The sequence below is a fragment of the Scyliorhinus torazame genome, chromosome 7 (genome assembly GCF_047496885.1).
Source record: "Scyliorhinus torazame isolate Kashiwa2021f chromosome 7, sScyTor2.1, whole genome shotgun sequence".
NCBI lineage: Eukaryota > Metazoa > Chordata > Chondrichthyes > Carcharhiniformes > Scyliorhinidae > Scyliorhinus > Scyliorhinus torazame.
In genome coordinates this window covers 121,253,718-121,278,654 of record NC_092713.1, presented here as the reverse complement: position 1 = coordinate 121,278,654, position 24,937 = coordinate 121,253,718, and the positions used below count along the sequence as shown (strand labels likewise).

Sequence of the window (24,937 nt, the reverse complement as noted above, 5' to 3'; positions counted from 1 at the left end):
TCGGGTACTCCAGCCCAACTGGTGGTGATTTAACCGGAGGATACCTTGCCTCAGGTGAGGGGCAAGGTTGAGAAGGCGAGGCCTTCATGAATAACCACAACCGGTAGAGGAATTAAACCCGCACTTTTGGCCTCCCTCTGCATCATGAGCCAGCTGTCCAGCCAACTGACCGACCATTCTGAATAACTAGAATTATATTTAATATCAAGCATTTCTCCTCAGGCACAATTTGTTAAATTGATAAAATACAAAGAATTAAAAAAGGAGTCTCAGCACTAGGGCCAAAGCAATAGTTTATTACAAAATATTGATGATTTTCCCTGCACTTAGAATGACATGATCACAAAGAAACAAGGCACTTTTTAAATACAGAGCAGTAAAGTTAACAGGCATGTGCCATGGTGCAAATAAATAGCTTTGTCCTTATTGCTGTAATATATCTTATCTTGTGCAATTCATCCTTTTTAAAAATTATTTCTGGACCAAACAACGTCAATTGCTAATTTGTATAATGCTAGCCTGGCATTTGCCAATCTAACCGTATAGAATTATTTTTATTCAACAAAGTCGACAAAATAGAAAAACACAACAACTGTGTAGCCAGTTTAAATTCATAGGCTCCATTCTCACCAGAGTATATTTCCTTTGTACTTCAAAAAATACATTTAGCGCAACTTCATAAGTGGGATAAGTTTCTCGTTCGAGAGAAAGAATATTAATGCCAGGCGGTGTTATTTAGACATATTTCATCATTCAATTCCAGGCTTAAGACTTGCGAGTCACCAGCTGCAGAGTAAAGTTTCCTTTACTCTGCTTTGAAAAATGCACCCAATACGACATCACCCACCCACCAACAACTATTCAAATTTTCTCCATTGCGGTAGTAACCACCATTGCAATAGTAACCATTCTCAGAGACCTTATTTGGACATTGCAAATTAGTCAATTTTCTGACGTGTGCTCTGGCAATAGTTTGAGATATTCCAAACCCATTCCATACAATAAATTTACAATTTTTTAAAAAATGTAGCATTTATGCCATTAGACTAAGTTAAAGTGAACAGTTAGAATTCAAACGCATGGTGTCAATGATTTTGTTCCTAATTCAAGGAATAGAGCAGGATGGGACATATGATTGTAAGGAAGATAAACTACACATCATTGACAGCGGCTTTTTCCACAATTCTTTTCAGGTACTTTAGGTTGCTATCTGCAACAATAAGAACCTGTACGGAAGTCTCAGATAACAATGTTAGCTAACTCACATTACTGAAGCAGCTGGAAGACATGACTGGGATTCAGCAAAGACCAGATATTTGTCTGTTACACCATTAATGCTGAGATCTGGTGCTTCAAACTGGATTCTGTGTTTGAATGCTTGTTTCAGTTTGGGAGAAGTAGGTATGAGCTTGAAGGTCAATTTTAAACTGAAAATAGTTAAGAGCAAAAGTAGAAATTTAATCTTTCATTGCTATCCAGCAAAATTCAACAGAACCTTTTAATTTGGAACTTCTGTGGTGTCCAGAAGTTTTCCAAACTGTTATCAACTCAGATCACAAAAATACAACCTTTGTGGCACAGCATTGCTCTAATCATAGCATTAATTCAAACTCAGAAGATGCAGGTTCCTCCCTTCAGATCATTATACAGCAAGTTTCTGATTCAGGCTACACAATGAAGTGGAGGAGCTAAGGAGAGGGTTTAGAGTTCCATACAAGGTAGGATATTACTTCAGGTTATTCCCAAGGTTATTATATTCTAAGCACTTTACCAATGTTTTACTTGAGGTTTGCAGTACCCCCAGAAAGAATTTTTAAAAGTACATCTTACAACCAAGAAAAGGGGTACATTTACAGTATCTGGAGAGTACACAAAAATCAAATTGGAGATCAATGATAAAAAAAATGATATTAATTGTGTCTATTTGGCTTCTTAAGGTTATCATTATATTGCAATCAGTTCGCAAAGTTGCACAACCTAAGTGTAATGAAAACTATTTTCAATAATTTTATAGTTTATAAATTTAAAGATTTGCTCAAATGTGATTTAGTAATATATCAAACCCATTGTACAGCTCTTGGTGAAGATTTTTCTGATGTTGAAGCTGTTCCTCGGAGTGTGTATACAATTTTCTTAACTCCTCTACTACACCAAGTAGCAGAGTCAACATTTGTGGAAGCCCTGATATTTTTATTGCTATCAGCACAGCTAGAGTTTTTCTTTTCTCTTTGGAGATATTCAATTAAATCAAGGAGTGAATTGGCAGCCAAGTCCACTTCATTGGTCAATAACTGGAGTCCCTTCTTGTCCAGTTTGCTTTCTGTGGCCGAGGATGCATTCCCTTCATCAAGCGAGAAAGTCCGAAGTGTATCAAACTTACCAGCCACATTCATCGCTGAGCAACAAACCATTTCAATGCACTTCTTCAGCTGCTCATCAGCTGCATTTTCACCTGCAAAGGTTTATTTTTAGTAAAAATTAGATTTTCCTTCTCCAGCAACAAAGATCAAATTTCTGGCTGTAAAAATGCAACATTACATTGCAACATAATAGGAGGATGAGTCTTTAATTCATGAGTGTTTTAAAATTAAGTGATCTTCCCATACTAAATCTGAAACAAAGTGCAAGAGACAAAATATGGGGACCAGGATAGGTTAGTTAAATGGAATACAGTAAGGATACAGAAACTTGGCAATTTATACATAGGCAGGGCATTCAACAAGAATGATATCTAAATGGAGTAGGAATATCTACCAACCCCCCATTCTATCCCTATAATCACACCTAACCTGCACATCTTTGGACACTAAGGGGCAATCTAGCGTGGCCAGTCCACCTAATGTACACATCTTTGGGCTGTGGAGTGACTTCCGGTGACCCATCACATTAGAGACGATGGCAGGAGTGATGGCGCAGGAGTTGGAGAAATTTGGAAGGCAGACGATTGGGCAATTTGAGCGGCATGAAAAGGAGATTAATGAGCCGTTTAAAGCCACCAGTGAGGAGGGGTTTGTTTTGTTATGCTCTTGACGTAGCACAAGCTGCTTCCTTGATGTGCACTCTGACAAAGGAAGGTTCAGACTTGGAGATAGCTTTAACATGTTTATTAACAATTCTCCTACTTGGATTCGACGCTATTGTTAATCCTTCTATAGCTACTCAGACTGACTAACCAGTCTGCTACAATCCACGTGGTGGGAGTGATGCTCAATCAACCCTGTGTCTGTACTCACTGAGAGTCTCTACTGGAAAGAGGAAAGAGCATGTGTGCAGTGTCCTTATATATGGGTTAGTGTAATGCCCCCCTGTGGTAGTGTCACTTCTGTGTGTATCGTGAATGTCCATTGGGCATGTCCTATCTTACTGACCTATTGGTTGACTGTGTGTGTGTCATGTCTCTGGTGTTCCCGCTAGTGTCTAGCTAGGTGTAGTGTATGTACATTAACCCTTTGTGTACTTACAGTGATGTATATCACCACAGGGTTGGGCCTGATAAGAGGGCTGCTGGGCAAGATGACCAAAGCTGTTAAGAAGGTGAGACGCTGACGGGCATGGAGGAGGCCTCGTCAAGGCATGAAGATCAGTTTGCCTTGGTGGAAGCTGAAATGCTGCTCCTGACGGAGAGGATAAGGGCCTAAACGCTGGAGTTGAGGATCTGAGCAACAGATCGAGGCACTTGAATCTCAGAGTGGTGTGTTTGCTGGAAGGAATGGCGGGATTGAGACCGACTGAGTATTTTGCAGAGAAAGGGCACTGCGGGAGAAGCCACAGCCGAATGAGCCATCAAGGGTAGTGATTGTTTGCTTTCACAGTTTTCAGAGGAAGGAGCGGGTCCGGAAGTGGGCCAAGAAGAACCAGCACATTGACTGGGATGGGCACACGGTGCGCATTTATCAGGACATTGGTGCTGAGCTGGCGAAGCGGGGGACCGCCTTTAATAAGGCAAAGCTGGTATTGTACAACAAGGGTATGGCAGTTCAGGGTAGTGTATCCAGTGAGACTGAGAATCACGATGGACTCAAAGGATCAATACTTTGACACGGCGGAGCAAGCGGAGGCCGTCACCAAGGATAAACGACGGGCTGCATTGAGGCAGGCTGGTGGGATTGTGCGAGTGAAAGTCAGGTTCGGTGTGTTGTAAATATTGCAATATATTGCATTATGTCTTTGTTGTTCTTTTTCTTGGAAGTCGCTGGGGGGGCGGGGGGATGTTTCTTGAGGCCAGGATCATGGGGGATGGTAAAGCAGGTGGATGGGTATGTTAATTGGAGAGAAGAGTGTGGTAAGGATGCAGGGATTTGGACAAGGGAATAAGGAGGGTGGGTCAGGGGTTTGGTGATGTTGGTTCTTTGCGGTCGTTTTTCGGCCCAACCTTGGGAAGAGGTGCTTTGTTGGCACAAAGGGGTAGACTTGTGAATGTGGGGGGGGGGTGAGGCTGTGACATGTTAGGCTACTTTAGTGAGGCTCGATGAGTCTAGAATGGGAGGAGGAGGGTGTTGGTTGAGGCGGCAGCAGTCTGCCAGCTTTTTGGGGGGGGGGGGGGGGAAGGGGAGGTATTTTGTTTGGGGAAGCAGCTAACAGTGACCAAGGGATTCTCTTTGTCTCACCCATTGGGTGGTGCAAGTGGCCATCTTAGATGGGCCTGTAGCGTAGGAACTTGTGATGTGAAGCATCACGGTGGTAAGGAAGTCATAGTCCCAGATGACCATAGGCTGCTTTCCCCTTTGATGGGGAGCTGACTGGTGATGATTTAACCTGAGGATCACCACACCTCAGGCGAGGGGCAAGGTTGAGAAGGCAGGCCTTCATGACTAACCATGAATCACGGTGATAATGGCTGACTCAAGGGTTTTTGTGTGTGTGTGTGTGTGTGTGTGTGTGTGTGTGTGTGTGTGTGTGCGCGCGCCTTGGGTGGGGGGGACCTGTAAAGAGGGCTGTGGGAGGAAAGCCAAGCAAACATAGGGAGAACATGCAAACTCCACACAGGCAGTCACCCAAGGCTGGAATCGAATGTGGGTCCCTGGCTCTGTTTGGCAGCAGTGCTAACCACATCCAGACTTTCATCTAGAATGTCAAGTAGCTTACTTCCATGTTGTAAATTTTCTATGTTTTTAAAATTACGGTCACTTAAACTGGGTAAGGAATAGGTTACCAAAACAGCATTTAATTCCTTGTAGACAAATTCTATCTTTACTTTATCATACGTATTGTATTCCCAACATCCTGTACTGCATTATCCAATCTGTAGATATAACTGATCATTAGTTTTAGCCTGTATGAATGCATGGTATTATCCATCAATGAAATGAATCAACAAAGTGTGGTGGATACGCTGCATGATCCCTAGTGATCAATACTTTAATTAAATGGCAAGTAGTAGTTTTAAACAGGGTATTCTATACACAGCTCATACTAAAGGTGAAGGCTTTGGCTCTTGGGAATTCAGTCTGCTTTTGGGCGTAACCAAATGTTAAAAGTTGAAAACATACTAATAGGGTTGAAGGTAATGCTGACAGCTTAAACTTAAATAACATTCTCTTTAACAAAAAGTGTATTTTTGCACTTGGATTCACAATGGAATCCAGTCTACCATTGACCGAGAGTTTTACCCGATTGTCGGAAAGCTGACAACCTGTGAATATTTGATATTGAACAAAACCTTGAGTGTTCACGAAAGTTTGATTAGAAGGCTGACAAGTGAAATTCCAGGAAATAAATCCAGAAAGATTATCCACCGTCAAGTAACCAAACCAATTCCCAAATCACAAAATAAAACAATATTTTCAAGTATGACCCCAAACAAAAGGGCATAAATGACCATCTGGAACCCTTAAAGGAAAATTAGCTTTGCAGGAAACAGGTCTCCAGTCACCAGTCCAGGACAATTATCTCCTCCTCCTTTCTGAAGGAAACAGCATGGTGATGGAGACTTTGTGAAGAAATCTTAGTAAGTGCACAGGGATGACAGAGATGACAAATCAGATGTTTTTATTTTCTATTCTGACCACATAAATGGCCTTTGTTCCAATGGTAATATTTCGCTGATAAAATGCTTTGAATATCACAAAATAAAATACAATTCAAGACTAGGCACAATCTCTATCCCAGCATAAGTTCATAAATGATGCCGGATTGCATAGGTGGAAGCTAGCAGTCTAACAAATGAGCCTGGCATCAAATTTGAAAACAATTACAACTTAAGAAATTTATTTGCAAGTAAGAACATTTTTAAAAATATAATAGAATACAGCTAAACTTTGGAGATGGGGATATGTATGAAGTTAAAATGTTAGGCAAAATTGTACCTCACTATTCCAGCTAGGCTTCTCTATAGATAGGTTAAAAGTTATAATTTAAAATATTTTACCTCTCAGCACAGACATTATAATCTGGTACATCTCGTGATAACTTCCATTAAACTTCACCAATTCGGCACTAACGTTGTTCAGGTTCTTTACGGAACTCGGGTGCCAGGTTGGATATTCAAGGGTTAGGGAACCCATCTTCTTCCAGAAATTTATTAAAAATTTAAAAAATAACATGAGTCAGATACTCTAAGCTGCAGCATTCAGTAAATTCAGCAATGCTACTTCGGCTTGGAGTCACAATTCTTCACAGCGCCCATTTCATTGAAAAAGCTATCATTCAAATCACCTTAAACACAAATCAGATTGGCATGAAAATGCACTCCATTATATTATACAATACAATACTAGCCTGTTAAAACTATTAAAGCTGGTGAGCTAATGGGCACAACATTCAGTATTGTGCAATCACAACCTTTATTTCTATACTCCTGCTTTGCAACATAACAGCAAAATTTAAGAGTCCCACAGTATTATGTCCAATGTTAAAGTGAGAGTTACTTTGAACCCTTTTGGAAGTGTATTTCTATTCCATCCCTTAAAAACGCACCCTCTCCTTTGGTTTGGAAGTTAGTGGGACCATCCAAATTGATCTTCCAGTGGGACTCATGGAAGATGCGCTTCTCCGCTAGTGGTGGATGTCTGCCCAACTGGGGTTCATAATAATATAGTATAAAGGCCAGCCAGGACAGGGACTGGCATGTTGGTTTATCCAACAGGCTATGTATGTGTATTTACTACCAGGCAGATTTCTTATGTCCGTGAATAAACCAGCAGTCACCCTACTGTTCAGCTTCCTGGGTTTTTATAGTAACATTACAGGTACATTAGGCACCGGTAAATACTATAGTAAATTTATTCATAAAAAAAGGATGTTTTCAGACTGCCTTAGTCACATGTAATATATGTGAAAGTTTCAGGGAATAACCAAAAAAATACAGCAGGGCCTTTTTGTTGTCACCATTAGAAACAAATGGAGAACAGTCATAGCCTATCTCTTCTGATCATAAAACAGCTAAAATTATTGATCTGCATCTCAAATCAATTGCTCAATAATAGGCAAACTTCTGCTCAGTATTTAAATAGTTGATATACCTATAGCACACGCACACAAAATTATTTGGCAATTAGCATGCTGAATTAGCAGAAATTCCAAAGGTTGCAGCATTTTTGAATGAACAATTGGAGTTTGTTATTATTATCCTTAGTTGTGCGGTGGAAGAAAATGATAAATAATGAAAACAAAAATGATGCTACAGGCGAACGCTTTGGTGAAAGAAAACACACAAAATACACCAGCTCAAATACCACTGCATGAGTTGACTGTTGGGAATGCACCACAGATTGGTTAGCAACTAAAAGAGATAGTTAACTTTAGCATTCAGGCATGACACTTCATCAGGAAGAGTTGCCCCAAAACAAATTTGCTCTTTTAGATACTGACGGGCCTATTACAAGTTTTGTTATTTACAATATGGCGGCAGAGTGTCAGCGCCTCACAGCGCCAGGAACCCGGGTTCGATTCCGACCTCAGCTGACTGCCTGTGTGGAGTTTGCACTTTCTCCGCGTGTCTGTGTGGGTTCCCTCCGGGTGCTCCAGTTTCCTCCTATTGTCCAAAGATGTGCAGGTTAGGTGGATTGGCTCTGCTAAATTGCCCCTTAGTGTCCAAAGGTTGGGTGGGGATAAAGGGTAGAGCGGTGAGTTTTTTCTTGGGCTCTATCCTATCTATGTATGAAGTTTCATTGCAATCCACCCATTCGTTTTTGAGGTACATCTACCCACCTTCAGTGTCAGAGATAATAAAAGGACATCCAAATATAATCGAATGTACAATTTAGTGATACTTCCAAGCCATGCATCAATGCAAGCTGATATTATGAAATGAAGAACAAACCGTAACCAAATTAAACTGAACAATAATTTTTTTAACAAGTTTAACAAACAAAAGTAGTCTTCCATAACTATTGATAACCATGTGGTCCTGTGCCTGCTACATAAACATTTTAGCTTGACAGCTTGCTTAGTTTATTTTATATAGGTAACAAAGAGCTGGCCATGACAGGAGATACTTATTGGTTTTTCTCTGCCCACTTCAATAAATCACACATTACAATATAAGTAGCGAGTGGATTCCTTTGTTCCAGGAAGAAAATAGCTTTTCGCTGGGTCTAATAATCTTGGTTTGCAATTTGCAAAACGGCAGACATTTTCTATTGCATACCATGCTCAAGTGCCAAAAGCTTGCAATCTCAACTGTACTAGCTGAATAAGAATTGATTTCCCAATTTAAGTTGAATGCAATGGTGTTACCAAAACAACTTTATCTACTGCAAAAATTAAACTACCCAGCACCAAATTTGTGTTACTGTAGCAACAATACCACATACATCTCTTCAATAAACAGGCCTAATTGATGACAAATAGCAGAGTCCATTCACATAGTAATGGAAAAAGGACATTTCAACAAGCAATTTTTTAAAAAGGATTTCAATCGTTAATCCTTTGACGGACTCCAATTAATACAATAGGAAATGCAGATTTCATATTGTCTACGCTGGCTTAATCGACAAATTGTTTGTGCTCAGTCAGAGAAGAGACCGTGGTGTGGGAGATAACAGAATCTGGTTTGTGCAGATAAGATTTCCATTGAACACCCAACCCTGCAATAAATAACCGTGCAATAAATAGGTGGGAACATATGGATGTATCCAAGACTCATAAGAGCCCAACAATATCATTACATAGCATTACCCAATCCAGTACATATTATATTAAAATTAAAAAATCATTTTGAATTAATTTAGCTCAAGTTGGGATACAAAAGTAAAAGAAATAAATTCAAGATGACCTCTCAACAAAGTAGTCATATTAGGCTAAATTATAGCATTTTAAAACAGATAGCAAATAAATCATGGTTCTAAATATTATTTTTTAAAGTTACAAAGTACATAACAAACATTTTTATCGAAACCAATTTGCTTATTAATGGCCACTTCACCTTAATTGGAAGTTAAAGACTACAAAAGAATAAATTCTCATTCTGAATGTTGCCGCTGCATTATCAAGTGATCACAAATTGTAAAGTTCCTCAACTTTCTTTCTAAAAAGTAAGGTACACAAATTGTAAAATGAAAAGAAACTTGAAAGCAACTGCTCTGGCACTCAACTTGCTCATGTAAAACTTTCGTAACTTCAAAAAACGTTTTTTAAGGTGATTAGGTCAACCACTATCCTTCCTTTTCAGCATTCCCACTCTACCTGACAACTGCAGCAAGTTCACCTTTCAAAACCATTCAAAGAACTTTGCATAATAAAGACCCTGGACTTTCATCAGTGGGAAAACCCATTTGTTATTCCAAAAATACAAACCAATTCAATTATTAAACTTTAAATAATAATATAATAAGATTATACTGTAATCTTGGACAAGAGTGCCCCTGCAGTCAACATTACAGTATCGCAGTGAAGCAGTCAAGAGCACGCGGAGAGAGGGGCGAGGCTTCAGTCAAGAGCGCGCGGAGAGAGAGGCGAGGCTTCAGTCAAGAGCGCACGGAGAGAGGGGCGAGGCTTCAGTCAAGAGCGCGCAGAGAGAGCGGCGAGGCTTCAGTCAAGAGCGCGCAGAGGGGCGAGGCTTCAGTCAAGAGCACGGAGAGGGGCGAGGCTTCAGTCAAGAGCACGGAGAGGGGCGAGGCTTCAGTCAAGAGTGCGCGGCGAGAGGGGCGAGGCTTCAGTCAAGAGCGCGCAGAGGGGCGAGGCTTCAGTCAAGAGCGCGCAGAGGGGCGAGGCTTCAGTCAAGAGTGCGCGGAGAGAGGGGCGAGGCTTCAGTCAAGAGCGTGTGGAGAGAGGGGAGAGGCTTCAGTCAAGAGCACGCGGAGAGAGGCTTCAGTCAAGAGCACGTGGAGAGAGAGAGGCGAGGCTTCAGTCAAGAGCGCGGAGAGAGGGGCGAGACTTCAGTGAGGAGCGCAGAGAGAGGGGCGAGCGGTCAGTCAAGAGCGCGGAGAGAGGGGCGAGACGTCAGTCAAGAGCGCGGAGAGGGGCGAAGCTTCTGTCAAGAGCGCGGAGGGGCAAGACGTCAGTCAAGAGCGCAGAGAGAGGGGCAAAGCTTCTGTCAAGAGCTCGGAGAGGGGACGAGACTGCAGTTAAGAGCGTGGAGAGGGACGTGGCTTCAGTAAAGAGACATGGCTTTAGTAAAGAGTCCAGAAAGAGAGGAGAGACTTCCATAGAATCTCTACTGTGCAGGAGGCCATTCAGCCCATCGGGTCTGCAACTACCCTCTGAAAGAGCACCTTCCCTAGCCCCACTCCCTCACCCTATGCCCACAACCCTGTAACCCCATCTAACATTTGGACATTAAGGAGCAATTTAGCATGGCCAGTCCACCATTGGAGTTTTTCTCCTCCAATTTAAAGCTACTTTAAGGAAACGTCAGTGTTAGCAGCTTTTTAAAAATAACTTATACAATTCTTCTACTTGGAATAAATTTAATGTAAGCGTCGTTTAACTAAAATTATGACCGGGGGCTCAGTACCATGACATGCAGTATGTGGGAATTCTTAGACGCTCTATGTAGTTTGGATGACCACATTTGCAGGAAGTACCACCGGACTGACCAGCTTGAGAGCCGGGTTTCTGAGCTGGAGTGTTGGCTCAAGACATAGCACTGCATCCGCGAGGCTGAAAGTTCATAGATAGCATGTTTTTAAGCCTGGTCATCCCACAGTTTAAGAAAGTGTAATCAGAGGGGGAATGGATGACCACCAGTCATAAGAAGGGGTGCAGGTAGGTAGTTAGAAAAGCTCCAGAGTGCATCTCAGTCAACCATTTTTCTGTGGTGGAAAACTGAGAGAGTGATAGTTCCTCTGGGGAATGCAACCAGAGCCAAGTTCATAGCATTGTGGGTTGCTCAACTGCACAAGTAAGAATGGAAGAGCAATAGTGGTTGGAGACTCAATAGTGAGGGGCGCAGACAGGCATTTCTGCGGCTATAGACGCGACTTCAGGATGCAGTGTTGCCTCCCAGGTGCCAGGGTCAAGGATGGCATTTAATGGCTGCAGGGCATTCTGAAGCGAGGTGAGCAGTCAGAAGTTGTTGTTCATGTTGGCAGAAAGAGGGATGAGGTCCTACAGCAAGAATTAAAAGCCAGAGCAAAGATAGACATGTTAAGGCACAAGGAAATATGGCATGGCTGGATAGTATTCATTCTAATGTTAGGAGTCTTAAGGGCAAGACTGATGAACTGAGGGAGTTGATTAACTCAAGAGAGTATGATATTACTGCAATCACAAAGACATAGTTGAGGGAAAGGCAGGACTAACAGCTAATATTCTTGGGTACAGAATCTTCAGGCAAGACTGAGTAGGAGCGGGTTGTAAAAGAGGGAGTTTCACAATATTGATCAAGGAGTCAATTACTGCACTGAGGAGGGATGATATGTTAGCAGGCTCAATTGAGGCCATATGGATGGAACTTAAAAACAAAAAAGGGGCAATCACGTTACTGGCAGTGTATTAGACCCCCAAACAGTCAGGGAGAGTTATAAGTGTAGATATGTAGGCAAATGTTAGAAGTGTAAAATCAATAGGACAATAATAGCCAGTGGTTTCAAGTTCTCCAATATTAATTGGGATAGTCAGTGTGTGAAAGGCTGGGGCGGTGGGGGGTAATTATCAGTGCATCCAAGAGAACTTTTTGAGCTACTATGTGGAATGTCCTATAAGAGAAGGGGCGGTAATTGACCTAGTTTTGGGGAATGAAGCCAGGCAGGTGGCAGAAGTGTCAGTGAGGGAGCATTTTGGTGATGATGACCGTACCTCAGTAAAATTTACAGTATTTATGGAAAATGGCAAAAGATGGACCAGAAACTAAGGTTCTGAACTGGGGGAAGGACCGATTTTAATAGGATAAGACAGGATCTGGCCTCGATTTTAATAGGATAAGACAGGATCTGGAAGTGGACTGGGAGCAGCTACTTGTAGGAAAATCCACATTCGAATAGTGGGAGCCAATTCAAAAAGTAAATAGAGTAAATATTCCTGTCAAGGTAAAGGGTGGGCCCAAAAAGTCCAGAGAACACTGGGTGTCACGGGGAATTCAAAATTGGATCAGGAAATAAAAAGGGAGGCTTATGGCAGATACAGGCGGCGATGACAATAAGCAATTATTATTATTAAAAACAGTGGATGCCCGAGATGAATACAGTGAGTGTGGGGGGGGGGGGGGGGGGGGGGGGGGGGGGGGGATTTGAAAAAGAAAAACCAGGAGAGCAAATAGGGGGCATGAAAAAATACTGGGGCTCGCCAAAGTGTTTTTTAAGTATATTACGGGCAAGAGGGTAACCAGGGAAGAAGTAGCTCCCATTAAGGACCAAAGTGGCAACTTGTGAGCCAAAAAGTGTAGGTATTAAGTGAGTATTTTGCATCTGCAGTCACTATGGGGAAGGACAATGTACGTATAGAAAGCAGGGAGGGGGACTGTGATATAATTGAACAAATTAGCATTGAGGGAGAGGTGGTGTTAGTGGTTTTAACAGGCTTCAAAGTGGATAAATCCCCAGTCCCAGATGAGATGTATCCCAGGCTGCTGTGTGAGGCAAGAGAGGAGATTGCAGGGGACCTGACGTTAATTTCCAAATCCTCTCTGGCCACAGGTGAGGTGCCAGAGGACTCAAAGACAGCTATTCAAGAAGGGAAGTAGAGAAGAAGGTAATTACAGGTCAGTCCGAAAATGTGCAAGTTAGGTGGATTGGCCATACTAAATTGCCACCAAGTTTTCAACGGTTAGGTAAAGTTATGGGGATAAAGCCTAGGTAGGGTGCTCTTTGGGAGGATAGGTTCAGACTCGATGATTCTATGAAGTTTATCACCAGTGGAAGGGAAATTATTGGAAAAAATGGACAGAATTAATCTCCACTAGGGGCGGCAAGGATTAATCAAGGATAGTCAGCATGGCCAAGGGGAGAACATGTCTAACAAACTTGATTGTATTTTTCGAGGGGTGATTGGATGTCTAGATGAGGACAGTGCCCTTGATGTCTACATGGACTTCATAACAATAATAATAATAATCTTTATTGTCACAAGTAGGCTTACATTAATACTGCAATGGCGTCACCATGAAAGCCCCTAGTCACCACATTCCGGCGCCTGTTCAGGTACACAGAGGGAGAATTCAGAATATCCAAATTACCTAACACGTCTTTCGGAACTTGTGGGAGGAAACCGGAGCACCCGGAGGAAACCCACGCAGACACAAGGAGAACCTGCAGACTCCGCACAGACAGTGACCCAAGCCGGGAATCGAACCTGGGACCCTGGCGCTTTGAAGCAACAGTGCTAACCACTGTGCTACCGTGCTGCCAGGTTCCACATGAGAGACTGACCAAGAAGGTAAGAGCCCATGGGATCCACGGCAATTTGGCAAATTGAATCCAAAATAGGTCGAGTGGCAGGAGGCAAAGGGTGTTGATCGAAGATTTTATTTGTGACTGGAGCTTGTGTCCAGTGGTTACCGCAGGGATCGGTGCTCGGTCCCTTGCTGTTTATAGTGTATATTAATTATCTATACATGAATATGGGTGGCATGATCAGCAAGTTCACATATGACACAAACTGGTGATGTGGCAAATAGCAAGGAGGAAAGCCAATTACAGGGCGATTGCGGGATGGTCAGATGGGCAAATGGAATTTAACCCTGAAAAGTGAGAGCTGATGCATTTCAGGAGAACTAACAATGCAAGGAAATACACAAGGAATTGTAGGATGCTAGGAAGTAGAGGACAAAAGGGATCTTTGGAGTGCATGTCCATAGGTCCCTGAAGGCAGCAGAACAGGTAGATAAGGTGGTTAAGAAGGCATGTGGGATATTTGCCTTTATTAGCGAAGCATGGAATGTAAGAGCAGGGAGGTTATGATGGAGCTGCTTAAAATGAGCATTAGGCCACAGCTAGAGTACTGTGTGCAGTTCTGGTCACAATAAAAGAATGTGATTGCACTAGAAAGGGTGCAGAGGAGATTCACCAGGATGTTGCCTGGGTTGGAGCATTTCTGCTATGGAGAGAGGCTGGTTAGAACATAAGAACTAGGAGCAGGAGTAGGCCATCTGGCCCCTCGAGCCTGCTCCACCATTCAATGAGATCATGGCTGATCTTTTGTGGACTCAGCTCCACTTTCCAGCCCTAACACCATAATCCTGAATCCCTTTATTCTTCAAAAAACTATCTATCTTTATCTTAAAAACATTTAATGAAGGAGCCTCTACTGCTTCACTGGGCAAGGAATTCCATAGATTCACAACCCTTTGGGTGAAGATGTTCCTCCTAAACTCAGTCCTAAATCTACTTCCCCTTATTTTGAGGCTGTGCCCCCTAGTTCTGCTTTCACCCGCCAGTGGAAACAACCTGCCCGCATCTATCCTATCTATTCCCTTCATAATTTTATATGTTTCTATAAGATCCCCCCCTCATCCTTCTAAATTCCAATGAGTACAGTCCCAGTCTACTCAACCTCTCCTCGTAATCCAACCCATTCAGCTCTGGGATTAACCTAGTGAATCTCCTCTACACACCCTCCAGTGCCAGTACGTCCTTTCTCAAGTAAGGAGACCAAAACTGAACACAATACTCCAGGTGTGGCCTCACTAACACCTTATACAATTGCAGCAGAACCTCCCTAGTTTTAAACTCCATCCCTCTAGCAATGAAGGACAAAATTCCATTTGCCTTCTTAATCACCTGTTGCACCTATAACCAACTTTTTGTGACTCATGCACTAGCACACCCAGGTCTCTCTGCACAGCAGCATGTTTAAATATTTTATAATTTAAATAATAATCCCTTTTGCTGTTATTCCTACCAAAATGGATAACCTCACATTTGTCAACATTGTATTCCATCTGCCAGACCCTAGTCCATTCACTTAGCCTATCCAAATCCCTCTGCAGACTTCCAGTATCCTCTGCACTTTTTGCTTTGCCACTCATCTTAGTGTCGTCTGCAAACTTGGACACATTGCCCTTGGTCTCCAACTCCAAATCATCTATGTAAATTGTGAACAATTGTGGGCCCAACACTGATCCCCGAGGGTCACCACTAGCTACTGATTGCCAACCAGAGAAACACCCATTAATCCCCACTCTTTGCTTTCTATTAATTAACCAATCCTCTACCCATGCTACTACTTTCCCCTTAATGCCATGCATCTTTATCTTATGCAGCAACCTTTTGTGTGGCACCTTGTCAAAAGCTTTCTGGAAATCCAGATATACCACATCCATTGGCTCCCCGTTATCTACCGCACTGGTAATGTCCTCAAAAAATTCCACTAAATTAGTTAGGCACGACCTGCCTTTTATGAACCCATGCTGCATCTGCCTAATGGGACAATTTCCATCCAGATGCCTCGCTATTTCTTCCTTGATGATAGATTCTAGCATCTTCCCTACTACCGAAGTTAAGCTCACTGGCCTATAATTACCCGCTTTCTGCCTACCTCCTTTTTTAAACAGTGGTGTCACGTTTGCTAATTTCCAATCCGCCGGGACCACCCCAGAGTCGTGAATTTTGGTAAATTATCACTAGTGCATTTGCAATTTCCCTAGCCATCTCTTTTAGCACTCTGGGATGCATTCCATCAGGGCCAGGAGACTTGTCTACCTTTAGCCCCATTCGCTTGCCCATCACTACCTCCTTAGTGATAACAATCCTCTCAAGGTCCTCACCTGTCATAGCCTCATTCCCATCAGTCGCTGGCATGTTATTTGTGTCTTCCACTGTGAAGACCGACCCAAAATACCTGTTCAGTTCCTCAGCCATTTCCTCATCCCCCATTATTAAATCTCCCTTCTCATCCTCTAAAGGACCAATATTTACCTTAGCCACTCTTTTTTGTATTATATATTTGTAGAAACTTTTACTATCTGTTTTTATATTCTGAGCAAGTTTACTCTCATAATCTATCTTACTCTTCTTTATAGCTTTATTAGTAGCTTTCTGTTGCCCCCTAAAGATTTCCCAGTCCTCTAGTCTCCCACTAATCTTTGCTACTTTGTATGCTCTTTCCTTCAATTTGATGCTCTCCCTTATTTCCTTAGATATCCACAGTCGATTTTCCCTCCTTCTACCATCCTTCCTTTTTGTTGGTATAAATCTTTGCTGAGCACTGAAAAATCGCTTGGAAGGTTCTCCACTGTTTCACCATAAAGTCTTTGCTCCCAGTCTACCTTAGCTAGTTCTTCTCTCATCCCATTGTAATCTCCTTTGTTTAAGCACAAAACACTAGTGTTTGATTTTACCTTCTCACCCTCCATCTGTATTTTAAATTCCACCATATTGTGATCACTCCTTCCGAGAGGATCCCTAACTATGAGATCCTGAATCAATCCTGTCTCATTACACAGGACCAGATCTAGGACCGCTTGTTCCCTCGTAGGTTCCATTACATACTGTTCTAGGAAACTATCGCAGATACATTCTATAAACTCCTCCTCAAGGCTGCCTTGACCGACCTGGTTAAACCAATCGACATGTAGATTAAAATCTCCCATGATAACTGCTGTACCATTTCTTTTTTTAAAAAAAATATTTTATTGAAGTTTTTCAAACAAAGATTTTCCGTTTTTACAACTTAATAAAGGAATATACATTAAACGTTATTTAAATAATATATTAAACTAACAACAGATGGAAAAAGAAATAAACAAAAAGCAAATATCAACAACTAACTAAGAAAAAAACAAGAACATGGATTAATCCCCCCCCCCCTCCCCCTCCCCCCTGGGCTGCTGCTGCTGTCTTTTCTGTTTTTCCATTATCGTTCCGCGAGATAGTCAAGGAACGGTTGCCACCGCCTGGTGAACCCCTGAGCCGATCCTCTTAGCGCATATTTTATTTGTTCCAGTCTTATGAACCCTGCCATGTCGTTTATCCAGGCCTCCATGCCCGGGGGCTTCGCTTCTTTCCACATAAGTAGAATCCTTCGCCGGACTACTAGGGACGCAAAGGCCAAAACGTCAGCCTCTTTCGTCTCCTGCACTCCCGGTTCTTCTGCAACCCCAAATATAGCCAACCCCCAGCTTGGTTTGACCCGGACCCCACCACCTTTGAGATCACTCTTGCCACACCCTCCCAGAACTCACGCAGTGCCGGACACGACCAGAACATGAGTGTGGTTCGCCGAGCTTCCCGAGCACCTCCCACACCTGGCCTCCACCCCAAAAAACCTGCTCAGTCTTGCTCCCGTCATATGCGCCCGGTGTAGAACCTTAAATTGAACCAGGCTAAGCCTGGCACACGAGGACGAGGAATTTACCCTACTTAGGGCATCTGCCCACAGCCCCTCCTCAATCTCTTCCCCCAGCTCCTCTTCCCATTTTCCCTTCAGCTCCTCTACCATCGCCTCCCCCTCGTCTCTCATCTCCCTGTATATTTCGGACACTTTACCTTCTCCAACCCGTGCCCCCGAAATCACTCTATCTTGGACCTCTTGCGTCGGGAGCCGCGGAAATTCCCTCACCTGTTGCCTCGTAAATGCCCTCACTTGCATGTACCGGAAAGCATTCCCTGGTGGCAACTTATATTTTTCTTCCAATGCTCCCAAACTCACAAACGTCCCGTCCACAAACAGGTCCTTCAGCTTCCTAATTCCTGCTCGCTGCCAACATTGAAATCCCCCATCTATCCTCCCCGGGACGAACCTGTGGTTATTCCTTATCGGGGACCACACCGAGGCACTCGTCACTCCCCTATGTCGTCTCCACTGCCCCCAGATCTTCAAGGTCGCCACCACCACTGGGTTTATGGTGTACCTTTTCGGAGAGAACGGTAGCGGCGCCGTCGCCAGCGCTTTTAGGCTCGTTCCCTTACAGGACGCCATCTCCAACCTTTTCCACGCCGCACCTTCTTCTTCCCTCATCCACTTACAGACCATCGACACATTGGCAGCCCAATAGTAGTCACTCTGACTCGGCAGTGCCAATCCCCCTCTGTCCCTACTGCGCTGCAGGAACCCCCTCTTTACCCTCGGGGTCTTTCCCGCCCACACAAAGCTCATAATGCTCCTGTCTATTTTTTTGAAGAAGGCCTTTGTAATCAGGATGGGGAGGCACTGAAACACGAAAAGGAACCTCGGGAGGACCACCATTTTAACCACCTGTAATCTGCCCGCCAATGACAGGGGCACCATATCCCACCTCTTAAAGTCCTCCTCCGTCTGCTCTACCAATCGCGTCAGGTTACGTTTATGTAGGGTTCCCCAGTTCCTGGCCACCTGAATCCCCAGGTATCGAAAATTCCTTGCTACTCTCCTCAGCGGCAGAGCATCTATCCCCCTGTCCTGTTCCCCGGAGTGCATCACAAAAAGTTCGCTCTTTCCCATATTTAATTTGTATGCCGAGAATTCTCCAAACTCCCGGAGTATCTGCATTATCTCTGGCATCCCCTCTACCGGGTCCGCCACATATAGCAGCAAATCGTCTGCATATAGTGACACTCGATGTTCCTCTCCCCCTCTAAGCATCCCCCTCCACTTCTTAAGAGTCCCTCAGTGCTATGGCCAATGGTTCAATTGATAATGCGAACAGTAACGGGGACAGGGGGCACCCGTCTTGTGCCCCTATGTAATCAAAAGTATCCCAATCTTTGCCTATTTGTAACGACGCTTGCCACCGGGGCCGCGTACAAGAGTCTAACCCATCTAATGAACCCCTCCCTGAACCCAAGTCTCTTCAGCACCTCCCACAAATAGTCCCACTCCACCCTATCAAATGCCTTCTCTGCATCCATCGCCACCACTCTCTCTGCCTCCCCCTTCAGTGGGGGCATCATCATCACCCCCAGCAACCTTCGTACATTGGCATTCAATTGTCTCCCCTTAACAAACCCTGTCTGGTCGTCATGTACCACCCCTGGGACACAATCCTCTATCCTTGTCGCCATCACTTTGGCCAGCAGTTTGGCGTCTACGTTTAGGAGGGAGATGGGCCTGTATGACCCGCACTGCAGCGGGTCTTTGTCTCATTTCAGAATTAGCGATATCGTCGCCTCCGACATTGTCGGGGGTAATATCCTCCATTCCTTATCCTTATTAAAGGTTCTCGCCAAAAGCGGGGCCAACAGGTCTATATACTTCCTATAAAATTCCACCGGGAACCCATCTGGTCCCGGGGCCTTCCCTGCTTGCATGTTCCCAATTCCTTTGGTCACCTCATCCACCTCAATCTGCGCCCCCAGCCCTACCACCTCCTGCCCCTCCACCCTCGGGAACTCTAGCTGGTCCAAAAAGTGTATCATTCCCTCTTTCCCCTCCGGGGGTTGGGACTTGTACAGCCTCTCATAGAATGTCTTGAACACCTCGTTCACTTTCCCTGCTCTCTGCTCCATCTTTCCCGTTTTGTCCCTAACTCCTCCAATCTCTCTCGCCGCCCCCCTCTTCCGAAGTTGTTGGGCCAGCAGCCGGCTCGCCTTCTCCCCATATTCATATCGTATCCCCTGTGCCTTCCTCCACTGTGTCTCTGCCTTTCCCGTGGTCAGCAGGTCAAACTCAGTCTGTAATCTTCGTCTTTCCCTGTATAGCCCTTCATCTGGGGCCTCCGCATACTTCCTATCCACCCTCAAAATTTCCCCTACTGATCTCTCTCTTTCTTTACCCTCTTGTTTCCCCTTGTGGGCTCGGATGGAAATCAGCTCTCCTGTAACCACTCCCTTCAGCGCTTCCCATACTACTCCCATCTGGACCTCCCCATCGTCATTGACCTCCAGGTATCTTTCGATACATCCCCTCACCCTTCCGCATACCCCCTCGTCCACCAGTAGTCCTATGTCTAATCGCCAGAGTGGGCGCTGGTCCCTTTCCTCTCTTAGTTCCAGCTCCACCCAATGCGGGGCGTGATCTGAAACGGCTATGGCCGAGTACTCCGTTCCTGCCACTTTCGGGATCAGTGCCCTTCCCAAAACAAAAAAGTCTATCCGGGAATATACCTTGTGGACGTGGGAGATAAGGGAAAACTCTTTACCCATCGGTCTGGCGAATCTCCACGGATCTACTCCCCCATTTGTTCCATGAACCCCTTAAGCACCTTGGCCGCTGCCGGCCTTCTCCCGGTCCTGGATCTGGACCGGTCCAGCCCTGGGTCAAGCACTGTGTTAAAGTCCCCCATTAACAAGTTTCCCACCTCCAGGTCCGGGATACGTCCCAGCATTCGCTTCATGAATCCCGCGTCATCCCAGTTCGGAGCATATACGTTCACCAGCACAACCGCCTCACCCTGCAATCTGCCACTCACCATCACATACCTGCCCCCACTATCCACCACTATGGTCTTAGCCTCGAACGATACACGTTTCCCCACCAGTATTGCCACCCCTCTGTTTTTCGCGTCCAACCCGGAGTGGAATACCTGTCCCACCCATCCTTTCTTTAGTCTAACCTGATCCGCCAACTTCAGGTGCGTCTCCTGGAGCATAACTACGTCCGCCTTCAGTTTCTTTAAGTGCGCAAACACCCTTGCCCTCTTAATTGGCCCATTTAAACCCCTCACATTCCACGTGATCAGCCAGGTTGGGGGGCCATTTACCCCCCCCCCTCTCGTCGACTAGCCATCCCCTTTTTTAACCCATCTCCTCACCCAGGTCTCACGCACCCATCTGTCCCCCAGACGGCGCTCTCCCATCCCGACCACCTAGTCTCGTAACAGCTTCCCCCTTACTCTCGGCAGCAGCAACCCAGTTAATCCCCCCCCTTCCCCCCTCCGCTAGATCCTCTCTAGCTTGATTACTCCCCCCATATTGCTTCCGGAAGTCAGCTAACTCTGGCTGACCTCGGCTTCCCCCGTTCATCCTTTGACCTCCCTGCGTGTGAGGCTCCCTTCCTTCCTGCGCCCTTTTTCCCGTCATAGTTTCCATAGCGCGGAAAAATACCCGCGCCTTCCTCTCGGCCCCGCCCCTAGTGGCGCAGTTCCCTCATTCCCCTTCCCTGTCCCCTTTTCCACCGGCGCCCACATTTCTTCATGTCCCCCACATCAGGGGGAGAAAAATTCCCTGTCCAACATTGTTATACATTAGCCCTCCCTCTCCCCACTTTACATTTCTGTGCCACCACCTCGCTACCCCTCTCCGGGCATCAATTTCTCAAGTCTGGTCCAATTTCTCATCCTGAATGAATGTCCATGCCTCCTCTGCCGTCTCGAAGTAATGGTGTTTGCCCTGATGTGTGACCCACAATCTCGCCGGCTGCAGCATCCCAAATTTGACTTTCTTCCTATGGAGCACCGCCTTGGCCCGGTTGAAACTCGCCCTCCTTCTCGCCACCTCCGCACTCCAGTCTTGATACACGCGTATCACCGCGTTCTCCCACTTACTACTCCGTGTCTTCTTAGCCCAGCTCAGGACCATCCCCCTGTCCCTGTCGCGATGGAACTTCACCACTATTGCTCTTGGTGTTTCCCCTGCCTTTGGTCTTCTCACGAGGACCCGGTACGCACCTCCACTTCCAGGGGGCCCGTTGGGGCCTCAGCTCCCATTAGGGTATGGAGCATCGTACTCACATACGCCCCAGCATCAGCTCCCTCTGTTCCTTCGGGGAGACCTAAAATCCATAGGTTCTTCCTCCTCGAGCTGTTCTCCAGGGCTTCCAGCCTTTCTATGCACCTCTTATGTAGTGCCTCGTGCGTCTCCGTTTTTACCACCAGGCCCTGTATCTAGTCTTCGTTCTCGGCTGCCTTTGCCTTCACTCCACGGAGTTCCATCGCCTGGACCTTTTGTGTTTCCTTCAATCCCTCGATTGCCAGTAACATCGGCGCCAGCACCTCTTTCTTGAGCTCCTCCACACATCGTCGGAGGAACTCCTGCTGTTCCGGGCCCCATGCCATCTGGGCTCCCTCGGCCGCCATCTTGCTTCTCCCTTCTCTTCTCTGCCGCTGCTCCAAAGGATCCTCCGCAATCTGGCCACTACTGTCGCTCCTTTCCATCCACACCCGGGGGGACTCCTTCCTTTGTCACTTTACACTGGGTTTGGCCGCAAAAAATTTCCGTTGGGGCTCCCGATAAGAGCCCAAAAGTCCATTGAAATGGGAGGTGCCGAAACGTGCGGCTTAGCTGGTCATCGCCGCAACCGAAAGTCGGATCGCTGTACCATTTCTACATGCATCAGTTATTTCTTTGTTTATTGCCTGCCCCACCATAATGTTACTATTTGGTGGCCTATAGACTACTCCTATCAGTGACTTTTTCGCCTTACTATTCCTGATTTCCACCCAAATGGATTCAACCTTATCCTCCATAGCACCGATGTCATCCCTTACTATTGCCTGGATGTCATCCTTAATTAACAGAGCTACACCACCTCCCTTACCATCCACTCTGTCCTTTTGGAATAGTTTGATACCCTCGGCTATTTAACTCCCAGTCGTGACCATCCTTTAACCATGTTTCAGTAATGGCCACTAAATCATAGTCATTCACGATGATTTGCGCCATCAACTCATTTACCTTATTCCGAATACTACGGGCATTCAGGTAAAGTACACTTGTGTTGTTTTTTTTACCTCTGTCCTGAATCTTAACACCTCGATCAGTAACCTCCCCTAAATTATATTTCCTCTTAACTTTTCTCCTAATTTTCCTTGTCGTTGAACCCATATCTTCATGTAACAACCTGCCGCGTCGCTTACCATTAATGTTTTTACTTCCAGTTTTATTCCTTTTAGTATTCCTGGTCCTATTCACAGAGCTCTCCTCAGTCACTGTACCTTGTACTGTCGCCCTTTTTGATTTTTGACTGTGGCTTCTCTGCCTTACACTTTCCCCCTTACTGCCTTTTGTTTCTGTCCCTGTTTTACTACCTTCCAACTTCCTGCATCGGTTCCCATCCCACTGCCACATTAGTTTAAACTCTCCCCGACAGCTCCAGCAAACACCCTGGGGTTAGGCTGGGGTTGTTCTCCTTAGAGCAGAGAAGGTGGAGGCTGAGGAGGGACATGATTGAGATGTATAAAATTCTAAAGGACAGATAGGGGAGATAGGAAGAAACTTTTCCCCTTCGTAGCGGGGTCAATAACCAGGAGGCATAAATTTACAGTAATGAGCAGGAGATTTAGAGGGAATTTGAGGAAAATCTTTTTCACCCAGAGGGTAGTGGGAATCTGGAACTCACTGCTTGAAATGGTGGTAGAGACAGGAACCCTCGGAATTTAAGAAGCATTAGATGAGCACTTGAAACGCCATAACATTTAAGGTTATGGACCAAGTGCTGGAAAATGGGATTAAAATAGATAGGTTCTTGATGGCCAGCATGACATGATGGGCTGAAGTGCCTCTTTTGATGCTGTAAAACTCTATGACACGATCAGCGGAGCTTTACAGCTTTTATTTTATTTATTAGAAAGTGTACACAGTACACGGTCAGCCACAGTTCAGTAGCTGTCACCCAAGTCAGAAGATTGTAAGTTCAAGACCTATTCCAGAACTTGAGCACAAAAAATAATGTTGACATTGCAGTGCAGTGAGGGAGTCAACACCAGTTGGAACACTTCCACCCTTCAGATGAGACATTAAACTAAGGCTTCATCTGTTCTCTCAGGTGAATGAAAAAGATTCCATGCCAGCATTTTGAAAAAAAGGCGAGTTGGCCAATATTTATCCCTCAAACGTCACAAAAACAGATTATCTGGTCATTATCACATTGTTATTTGAGAGAGTTTGTGTTGTGCAAATTAGCTGCCACGTTTCTTACATTACAGCAGAGTGCATGTCAACAGCATTTCATTGGCTGTGAAGCACTTTGGGATGTCCTGAAATTGTGACGTCGCTATACAAATGCAGGTCAGTCGTTCTTTTCAGTGTGGTGCTCGTAACATGCATCTTTGAACACAGGAAATAGATGCAGTAACACACCGGGACTGGTGGAAAGTCACCTGCAGTAAACTGTTGATGCAGTTATTGTACTTGCTCCCCTCTACCACTATTTTAATTCCTTTCTCTGCTGAAAGAAATGACTCGCATTGAGTGCCAACTCAACTGCAAGCCATTAGTACATCTCACCGAAGAAGTCATTCATATGAAAGCATGGACAGCAAGTATTCAAAAAGAGCAACAACAATGAGTGTTCCACAGCCGTGTTCAAACTGGATGTCAGCTAATACCTTAACATCACAAACATGGTCCTTGAATATCGGACATAAAACAAAACCATTTTTCCACTTCCTTTTTTCTTGGGGCAATAATAGTGTTTCCATAGCTTTCCACCCGAGATCAGCTGGTTCAGCACACTGGGAGTTCATCCAAGAATTTTCCTGGTCAATCTATGGAGAGTGATGCTGTCAGACCTGCCAACTTTATCCAACATTTGTTTCTATTTCAGATTTCAAGCATCTGCAGCATTCTGCTTTTGACTTCCCTGGTCAAATGATTAGAAAAAGGGAATTTATGCACTAAACAATTCTGAAGCCCCAATCATTGGATATTGGGCAGAAATTCAGCTTAATGTGTTGCCTTCAGAACACAAAAAACACCCCACAAATTACCTATTTTCAAGTCTTCAGCTAAAGGATATATACTCATTACAGATTTTAACATGTAAAAAA

The 24,937-nt window shown here is 44.7% G+C and overlaps 1 protein-coding gene across 3 annotated transcripts in view; it reads right to left on the bottom strand.

The window, feature by feature from the left end:
* Positions 1-274: 274 nt before the first annotated feature.
* Positions 275-24,937, bottom strand: part of kif14 (kinesin family member 14) — a 148,795-nt gene continuing 124,132 nt past the window's right edge. For 2 of the 3 annotated variants that reach the window (XM_072511423.1, XM_072511421.1), the window contains exons 29-30: positions 6,368-6,506; positions 275-2,452 (exon numbers count right to left, since the gene is read on the bottom strand). In XM_072511423.1, coding sequence (XP_072367524.1) covers positions 2,058-2,452; positions 6,368-6,506 — 534 coding nt within the window. In that variant the 3' untranslated portion in view covers positions 275-2,057. The remainder of the gene's footprint in view (positions 2,453-6,367; positions 6,507-24,937) is intronic. The other variant, XM_072511422.1, reaches the window with a different exon arrangement.